Source organism: Pelobates fuscus, chromosome 5 (genome assembly GCF_036172605.1).
Source record: "Pelobates fuscus isolate aPelFus1 chromosome 5, aPelFus1.pri, whole genome shotgun sequence".
NCBI lineage: Eukaryota > Metazoa > Chordata > Amphibia > Anura > Pelobatidae > Pelobates > Pelobates fuscus.
In genome coordinates, this window is record NC_086321.1 from 40,446,735 (window position 1) to 40,457,151 (window position 10,417).

Consider the following 10,417-nt stretch of genomic DNA (forward strand, 5'->3'; position numbering starts at 1 on the left):
GGTATGGCATGTGCAATTTTCCAAATTTTTATGTTGGATGTTCTGGATTTTATGTATCTTTGCCAGAGAACCAAAATGGGTATTGGACCAGATTAATTCGTCCTCCCATTTTTCCATAAATAAATTGGCGCAGGTTTGTGCAAATCTGGTCCGCATGGCTGTCCCTTCAATTTGGAGATAAAAATTGCCATTGGCCCAGAAGACGTTATGGAGTATAAACATCACACATTTGACCAGAAAAAAAACCCCAAACATCTATCTGGTCATTCTGGAGTTCTGAGTGGGTCGCCAGGGCATATTGAATAGCTTCACAGCCCTGCAGATGCTCTATCACTGTATATAGTGACGTCACGTCTGCTGTGACCAGAATATATCCATGCGCTCATTTAACTGTGGATAAAATTTTGATGATTTGTGTGGAGTCCCTGAGGTAAGACCTGAGTTTAGTTACTGGTTATTGTAGAAACTTGTCCACATACTCTGAGAAGTTTGAAGTTAGGGAGCCTATTCCCGAAATAATAGGTCTCCCTGGTGCATTTGTCAACCTCTTATGAGGTTTAGGGAGATGGTAAAATACAGCCAACCTAGGATATTCACAAAGTAGATCGTCAAACTCCCTTTTGTTCAGGCTTTTCCCTCCTCTAGAAGTGTAGATAATTCTTTTTTGAATTCTACACATGGATTATTTGGTAGTACCACATATGTATTTGTATCGTTAAGTAGTTTTGTGCTTCCTGTTTGGTAGTCACAGAGATTCATTACTACTAGTCCCCTTCCCTTGTCGGCTGCTCTGATAACTATATCGTCTTCTTCCATTAGGCTTTTTTGTGCTTTTCTCTCTTTTTTCATCAGGTTATATTTGAATCCTGGTTTATTCTGTATGGATCTGAGGTCCTTCTCCATTTTCTTCTCAAAAACCTTAATTAAATCATTCTTTGCCTGTTGCGGCCTGTAGAAAGTAGAATTAGGGTGTAGGTTTGTATGTTTATAGGGGATGGAAACTTCACGGGAACTAAATTTGTTTTCTACAAAGAATCTTCAGATTGTTAATTTCCTAACATACTTGTTGAGGTCTATGTACATGTTGAATGTGGAATTGTCAGAATTGGGGGCAAATGTTAATCCCTTCTGGAGGAGTTGGAATTATTCCTTGTTGAGGGTACGGTCTAATAGGTTAAAGACTCATATGGCTTCCGCATCGTTGGACTCTGTGGTTGTGTTTGTTGGGCTTCTTTTAGTGCTCTTCTTATTCTTTTTCTTTGTATTGGGGACCAATTGGGGTCTCTCCAAGGGTGTTTTGGGGAGAAGGATCTCTCCCCTCTGTTGTCTAAAAAATTGGCCAGTGCTGGGTTTCTTGGGGCCAGTGGTTGGGGAGTAGGTTGGGGCTTTTCTTTCCTCTCAGTGGATTGTGTTGGCCTAGGTCTTTCTATTCTTTTATACAGAAATAGGGTATTCCTATTCGAAATCTGACTGGCTGTGGATCTGGTATTGACATATGCTGTATTCTCTTTTTTCACATATGGTCGATTGTCATCTCTCGAATTCCTCTGATCATCTATCTATCATATGGTCTTTTGGCATAATGTTGTTTTTGATGTATGTGGGGTCTGTGCTCATGTCTATTTAGGAATTATATAGTATAATTACACTCAGTTACACACACACACACACACTACACATACATTCAAATACACACACACTTAGATAAACACACTGACATACAGATACAGACTCGGATCCACACTGACACATACACATACTGGCATACACACAGGTCATACTTTACATATTTGCCACCACACTCTTGTTAGTTTACCTTTGTGTACAGGGGGGTGGCTTGCTTGGAGTTTTGGCTGAGGCTGATGGGAGTGAGCATGCAGCAGCAGCTCACTCCAGCCTCTACTGTACCTCCATGCTGCTGCCCACTCCTCCTGGGTGGGCAGCTCTCTGTGAAGCTGGGAGGAAGTAGTGGTCACTTCCTCCCTGCCGGCTGAGATCACAGGGGCTCAGTCAGCTCTTAAAGGGCCAACACCCGACAGGGATCCTGTTTAATGAGCAGTAGGGGGCTGTTAGGGGGTGCAAGTCATACACAATATAATGGAAATCACACACACCCACATTAGATTGTGTGTGTGATTTTCGTGATATTGTGTATGACTCGCAGGTGTCAGGGAGCAGCATTCACCATGCGGGAGTCTCCCGGAACTACCGTGAGACTTGCAATGTCTGCAATATGCTTACATGGGTGATGCACCCGAGCCAGTTGTGAAGCATGGTCAGCAAATGTGAATTCTCTCCAGATCTGAAAAGCAGGTCCCATCTGCATTAGAGATATAACAACCTAAATAATTGTTTGGCCTTCATTGGGCACACTGAACTAAGAGTGAATGTCTGAATTACCCTTTTGACCTAGGTAAACCCAAGTCATGTGCAAATCACAAAACAAGTGTTTGAAAACACTGAGAACAGCTCAAGCTTAAATTTAAGGAGTATCTTTGGTTGTTTAAGTTGTTTAAGCAGTGAGTATTACAGTTAAATTTAGTGTAGGGCCCACCAATATTGAGATATGGTGACGTAGTGGTGGGCTTAACACATTACGGCCATATGGTATAACGTATTTGTTTGCTAAGATAAGTGATTTTAAGAAGCCTTGTAAAATGTAAACTGTACTTTTTGTACGTGCTGTTCCTTATTCTTATTTTGTGTATATTTTGGCTTTTTGTTGGAACCACTTCCAAGAAATGCATGTTTCGGGTGTCCCCCCAGTTTCCCCCATTTTTATAGACATATTAAGGCTGAATTTTAGGCACCTATTAGCAACGATTGAGGCTGAAACGTTTTAAATCAACAATTAGTCAGGGGGCAAATATAGTGTATCTATCAACCTCTTGCCCATCTGCCTTGTGCTGTACAAAAAAAGAGTGTTGACCACATACAATCCATCTCTTTTTCTTAGGTGCTGAAATACTACGTCCATGATCATGACCAGAGTTTTTGGTGGGTTACCCCAGTCATTAATCAGACACTTAATGTATTTAATTAGTGATACTTTTTCAAACCAGAAGCTTCTTGATAGACCCATATTTTAATGAGAATAAATTCATAACCTGACATTTCACAATAATGAAGCACAACTATTTCAGGACATCTTCCAGGAAGGATTGAGAAAGAATATTACAAAATATGAAATGAAAACTCAGCTTGTTGTTTGTCCAATTAATGAGTCATTGCTTACACACACGTACACACCGCTTTCCCTACACACTCATTGCATCAACTATAAACACACATCAAATCCAGTAATGGGATTCAAATATTTATGTAACCAGTTCCGACTTTTCATATTTTTCCAACTCCACAGGACCCCCCCTGCAATCATGCAGCACACACACACACGCCAGCACATAAACACAGTCACACATATACACCATGGGGGGGGGGGGGGGCAAGGGAATGCTATTAATGCAGTAAATGCATAAACCTTGTCAATAAAAAGTAAATGCATAAACTTGCAAAATGTGTGAGGGGGACATGGGGCAGCAAAGTGTGTGAGGGGGACATGGGGAGGCCGGGTGATTGTGAGGGGGACATGGGGCAGCAGGGTGTGTGTGAGGGGGACATTGGGAGGCAGGGTGATTGTGAGGGGGGCATGGGGAGGCAGGGTAATTGTGAGAGGGACATGGGGCAGCAAAGTGTGTGAGGGGGAGGCCGGGTGATTGTGAGGGGGACATGGGGCAGCAGGGTGTGTGTGAGGGGGACATTGGGAGGCAGGGTGATTGTGAGGGGGCATGGGGAGGCAGGGTAATTGTGAGAGGGACATGGGGCAGCAAAGTGTGTGAGGGGGAGGCCGGGTGATTGTGAGGGGGACATGGGGCAGCAGGGTGTGTGTGAGGGGGACATGGGGAGGCAGGGTAATTGTGTGTGTGAGGGAGACATGGGGAGGCAGGGTGATTGTGAGGGGGACATGGGGAGGCAGGGTAATTGTGAGAGGGACATGGGGCAGCAAAGTGTGTGAGGGGGAGGCCGGGTGATTGTGAGGGGGACATGGGGCAGCAGGGTGTGTGTGAGGGGGACATGGGGAGGCAGGGTAATTGTGAGGGGGACATGGGGAGTCAAGGTGATTGTGAGGGGGACATGGGGAGGCAGGGTAATTGTGAGAGGGACATGGGGTGGCAGAGTGTGTGAGGGGGACATGGAGATTCAGAGTGTGTAAAGGGGAACATGGGGCAGCAGAGTGTGTGAAGGGGACATGGAGGAGCAGGGTGTGTAACATAAAAAACAAGGACAGAAAGTAACTGTAGCAAGTGTGTAACTGTAGCAAAATCTCATGGTCACTACTCTATCCCAATTCTTTTTTTTTTCTTTTCCCTTTTTGCATATTGCATCCCCTGTTTGTCATTCTTTTGTGTATTGGAGTGAGCACCTATTATACCCCCTTTTTCATATTTGTTGCAGTCTCCAAATGCCTTATTCCCAGGTTTAGCAGGGTACTGCATGTAGAAAGACCGAAGAAGAACAGGAGTGTGAATATTGTCCATTGGCTTCCAATATATAGCCTTTCCAATGAACCGAGTATTGTTGTGGAAGATCCTGGATTCAAGATTTTTTTCCACCTCGTATTCCTCTTCACCTTCCACTTGGACTGGTGGTGGGTAGGCAAGGCTTGACCAGGGAAAGGATTTTCATTTAAGCAATGCAACTTGAAACACCAGGTGTACTCATGGAATGTGGAAGTTGCAGACGGAAGGTGACAGCATTGATCTGAGCTCAAAAGGTCAAGGTAAATCTGCAAAAGGCAGGCTGGTGAACTGGTAAAGAAGAGGATCAGCAGCATGGAAACCATGGTTCAAAACCCAGCAGAGTCAGTTCTTCACATTGCCAATATGCTTACATGGGTGATGCAGCAGAGCGAGCTCTAAAACATGGTCAGCAAATGTGAATTATTGGTGCGACCCATACGCAGGAAGAAAGGATGCAGGTGGATCTTATTAACAGACTTTCAGCTGGTATTAGGGATTTAAAAAAAAGACATGTGATAGACCACAAGTAGATTGCATCTTTCTGTTCATAAAATAGTTTGAATTTTGCCCCTAAAGAAATCAGACGAAACGCATAGGGCTGCCTTTTATTTGTGTTCTTTTTATTAATGTTTTTTTAATTTTTTTACTTGTTATTTTAATTGCGGGATCTTGTTTGTTTGTTATTTTATGTTTGTAAGTGCATTATATTACCTCACCTCTCAATGTGTGTTACAATACTACCCTATGACCCATTGTTTATTCTTGTTTATCTACGATATTTAGCCCTTTCGCCATTTTACAACTGGTTGATTTTTGGGGTATTTTATTTTTATTTTTTGCTGAATAAATATATTCAGTTAGTGATACTTTTTCAAACCAGAAGCTTCTTGATAGACCCATATTTCAATGAGAATAAATCCATGACCTGACATTTCACAATAATAAACCAGAACATCTTCCAGGAAGGATTGAGGAAGAATATTACAAAAAGTGAAATGAAAACTCAGCTTGTTGTTTGACCAATTAATGAGTCATTAACTCATTCACATATGTATATATATATATATTGATATCTCCCGGAGCTCAGGAAAGATACACTGAGAAGAAGAATCTGAGGATGGACCTGTTTGAAGTGTTGGTTCTTGCTCTGCTGTCCATCGGTGCTCATGCTAGTAACCAGGTAAGAAACAGATAGAAAGAGTGGTATTAGCTGGAGGGAGATAGAATCTCCTTTACACTACACTCTCCCTTTCTCTATTTATTAGACCTTTGTTATGTAAGGCAGTATATATGACGGTAACTTACTGTGTGTGTCTCTCTCTATATATATATACATATAAATATTTTTTGTAGAAAGTTCCTTGGAACCAGGCTCTAATTTTCCACAGAAAAGACAGTTCAGTGCCAGGTGCCCGACTTTAGTTACATTTATATACAAAAAGATAGTAAGTAGTAGTCTGCACTCACGGTCTTTCTTTAAAACGTAGCGTTTATTTCTTAATTTCATAAAAAGTGCACTCAAGAAAGTGCTTGTAGTGACGCAAAGTGTCCTCAGGAACTTTTCCCAGCCAGCTTGTGCAGTGCCTGCAGGGGACTGCCTAGTGTGTCATGCAGCCCCCCAATGCCTGAAATAGAGTTTTAAAAATGTTTAAAACAGTTTATAAATTAAATCAAAAGTACTTAGATAATATATATGCATTTATGATCTAAACACACAAACTATCATTCTAAGTGTATTTTGATATTAATACTGTATATAATTCTATATATACATATATTAATATCAAAATACACTTAGAATGAAGTTATGTCACAGTTTTGACACGTAATGCTACACTGACCCCTTGTGGGCAACAGGAGTTAAACAAGGAGGTCAGTGATTTCAGCTGTGATCCTCTAGTAGTTAAACAAGAATTAGATAACCTAATAAATTTTGCCATATTAGATTTGTCAAAGGTTTACAAACTCTGTTGAAAAAATACATAGTCTATCTGTTATTAATTCTCCATTCTCAGATTGAATTTTCATTCAATAGAAACATATCTTAATTAATACCAGATCAAAATATGTGGTTTTGGGCAAAATCTTAGACAAAAAAAAATACACAATCACTTACAGATTGTACTTATTTAAGAAAGAGAAAGCTAAAGATAGTGTTAGAGGTTGAAATTAAACATTCACTTAATGTTATTGGTAAAAAATTGAGGATCTATATATTGCATTCCATGGTAAAAATTTTATACTTTTATTTCTAAATACCGTACTTGTTCCTGCATTTCCCCTCCATGTCTCAGTCATATAGTCACATGCAAAAATTGTAGTATGTGAATTCAAATAAATCGAACGCTGATTTAATATAACTTAAATAAAAACCTGATTTTGCATATCTTGTACTTTTTTTAGTGTTCACTAGCTGGAAGCTGGAGAAATGAATTAGGATCTACTATCACCATAAATTCTGCAAATAAATACGGGAAATTCAGTGGGACTTACATGACGGCAGTGTCAGTCAACAATGTAAATATCACAGAAACACCATTAACTGGATTTCAGCAAAAGTCTAATCAACCTTCCTTTGGATTTACTCTCAAATGGGCATTTTCAGGTAATTTCACTACACAATAATTCATGTAATTATTTTATATCAATCTCATTTGGTTTTCAATCCATTTATCCATGCATTCAACCACACTGATTCCCATATTTTTATATTCACATATAGTCATCTATCCATCAGTCTCCATCCACTAGACATGTTATAGTTAATTATTTTACCCACTTATTTATGCATTTCTTCTCCTACACTAATTTCCTTTAACATCAACCCACTTGCCCACCATCACATTTAAAGAATATTGGGGAAAAATGTGAATGCTTAATATTTTCTACTGAGTTCAATTCTGAGTCGGTATTTTAAGTACCACAACAACTGTTATGGGCCCAAGAATCCTGCAGTGCTTTGCCAAGGCAAGCTAACGAACTGTAAATGAATGGTTTTGTTGGGGGACCATGCTTCTTCCAGTCTCCACTGATACACTAAGGTGGAAGTTCCTACATCTGCATTACCAATATAAATTTTGTACGACTTTGCTTCGCCCCCCCAGTTTGACTATTCTGACCTCGTACTTGGAATTCACTTTGCATTATTACTGTAGTAAATAACCCTAGGATTTTAGGTAGGTAGCTGCATATTGTAAGGTATCTTGTCTAGGTGACCAGGATTGAATCGGGTTTCCCTATTTCTAAGGCAGCGACATTACCGTTGCTCTAAAATGTCACTATACATCAACCTTCCAATAGAACAAATAGTGAACATAAAACAACATTTTTTTGGCATTTTTTAAGTCTTTCTGTTACTAGCAGTTTGAAACACAAGATTTTTTTCTGACTTCCTACATGGACGATTACATGTGCAATACAATTGTAAGACCATGGTTTACTGATGCTGTCATTGTGTAACATTTATTCAACATTCATGATAGACACTATTATTATTTATATATTATTATTATTATTATTATTATTATTACAGAAACTATTTTTGCAGCAATTTATTTGTTTATCATTAGTTTAATTGTACAATACCTGCAGTAAGGTGATGGTCAACATGGAGCTTTGGCTAAGGGTTAAGGCAAAAGATGATGTCAGGCAAGCAGAGTCATCAACGGTCTAGCAGACGGGGAAAAAAACGGGATGAAGGAGAATAGTCAGTGGCAGGCAATAGTCATACACAATGTAGCAGCAAAGTACAGAATCAGCAGGCACTAGGGTAGTGAGGACACGGGCAGTAAAAGAATCAAAAATCCAGTATGAATTCAAGGAAAAGCATAGTCAGGAAATATCAATAACCAGGCCCAGAGTATGAGTAGTGCTGGTATTTTTGGGCTAAGATGATTGCACATTTACTGCAGCTGGCTGGTGGTGCAGCCAGGGAGACCTAAAAGCAGAAGTACTGTATAGAAAATACTGCAGGAAATACTGAGTCCACCTCGTGGCTGAATGGTAGAACTTCGACAACCGACAGACCCAGGTTCAAATTCCACATAACCACTTCCACTAAACAGGTGTGGGGCAGAAAGGTACGTGACAGAATCATCTTTGCAGCTAATCACTACTTAAAGTTTACGCTATTTCTCTTAAATGTAGTTCTTACTATGTTACAGATTCAATAACAGTCTTCACTGGTCAGTGCTTCTTAACCGCAACGGGAGGAAAGGTTCTTCAAACAAGTTGGCTGCTGAGATCAATGGCCACGAATGAAGCAGAAAACTGGAAGGCAACACGGTATCTATGACACAATAAAACCATAATATCTCATGTCAAATGCCATAACATTCTAATAATTTATGTGAGATAAAGTTTAAAAACAATAACAGAATTTTGTGTTAACAGTGTCAAAACGTACACATTTTAACTTTAACTGGGTATAATGCCAACATACAGGGAATACAGTTTAATGCCGGGCATCTGTAGTATATAGGACACATTACAGGTGGATGTTGTAAACAAATTAAGATATACAGGACTATGGTCTAGATTTTAATACACTTCCCAAATTAATCAATACTGTTAAAAAAAAAAATTCTAATCATTTATCTACAAAGATCCCCACGTACGTTAATGGTGACCTCTATAGATAAATAATTTGGGAAGTTTTTCTAACAGTATTGAATTATTTTAAAAGTTTATGAAATTGAGACCTATTTTAGTTAATGAGCATTATTAGTTAAAGTTTATTTCTACAAAGAGAACATAATTATTTTTGATGAGTATGAAATTCTTTTTTACCCTTTGAGGAAGTTTTTTGAAATTGAGACTTTTTAAACTGAAATTATTATATTAACTATAAGTTATGCTCTACTTTATTTTTGAAAGTTCCATTCCTTTTTGCAATGTTGAATAATGTGAGGTTTCATGAATATTACTATTATTTTATAACGAGTTTCTTGTCTAGTATTTTCACATCTTTGGAATTCTATATTTTGGACTTAAAATATTCTTTGCGTTTTCTTTTCAGAGTTGGTGTTAACACTTTCACGCCGATTTAATGTGGATAATAAAGGAAGATGATCTCAGTTATATTCATGTACCAGTGCTACCATCACTCAAAGCTTACAAAGAATGAATGCTGGTATTATGCAGCCTTAATTTGTTACATTTGACATTTTTCCAAATTCCCTAATAAATCATTTTTAATGAAAACTGTGTTGTTTTTACTTGTAACAGAAGGTCACAGAACATGAAAATGTCCTCATGCATTTTGTAAACATTTTTAAAAATTCTTTATTTTCTTGCAGAAGACGGAAAACAGATCACAACCACTCTTATATAATATACATTTGATTCAGTTTAATTAGTATATATTGTGTTTGGCAGCATGTCCGTGACATGAAAAAAATAAGTAAGAAGGGGCATGGGAGGGGAAGGGTAGGGAAAAGGGTTAAAGTGACTCCTTTGGTGGGTTCCCCCAAAGGCAGAATCAAAGGTTCCCAAGTACCTCATTAGGGTGTCAGGTTCTCTTCCTGTGGAACTATTTGTTCAGCGTGTTCTGTACCACCTGAACATTGTCTTGTATCGGATGTATTTTATTCATTATTTATTGATTGATAGGAATAAAAGAAAAAGGTTTCCATGCTTGCCGTAATTACATTTTTCTGATCTAGCCATGGCAGCATTTACTCAGCTCCTTCCCACACTGCAGAAAAGGCAGGAAACAGAACGGTGAAATTAGTATAAATAGTACCGTCTACTCATTATTTTATGCTCACCAGCCCAGGCCCAGACTGGCTATCAGGCAAACAGGACAATAGCCATAGGATCAGAGGATCTCCCCTGCCAGACAGAGCAGGGCTGGCGCTAACCAAATGCCAACCCTGCTGTGTACCATGAGGGGCGAT

At 39.1% G+C, this 10,417-nt stretch overlaps 1 protein-coding gene across 1 annotated transcript; it reads left to right on the forward strand.

The window, feature by feature from the left end:
- The first annotated feature begins 5,613 nt into the window (after nt 1-5,613).
- LOC134610658 (avidin-related protein 4/5-like) lies at nt 5,614-9,722 on the forward strand. The gene is made up of 4 exons (XM_063453733.1): nt 5,614-5,700; nt 6,924-7,125; nt 8,684-8,804; nt 9,538-9,722. Exons 1-4 carry the CDS (start codon nt 5,638-5,640, stop codon nt 9,566-9,568), a joined length of 417 nt encoding a protein of 138 aa, XP_063309803.1. The 5' UTR covers nt 5,614-5,637; the 3' UTR covers nt 9,569-9,722.
- The last annotated feature ends 695 nt before the right edge of the window (nt 9,723-10,417 follow it).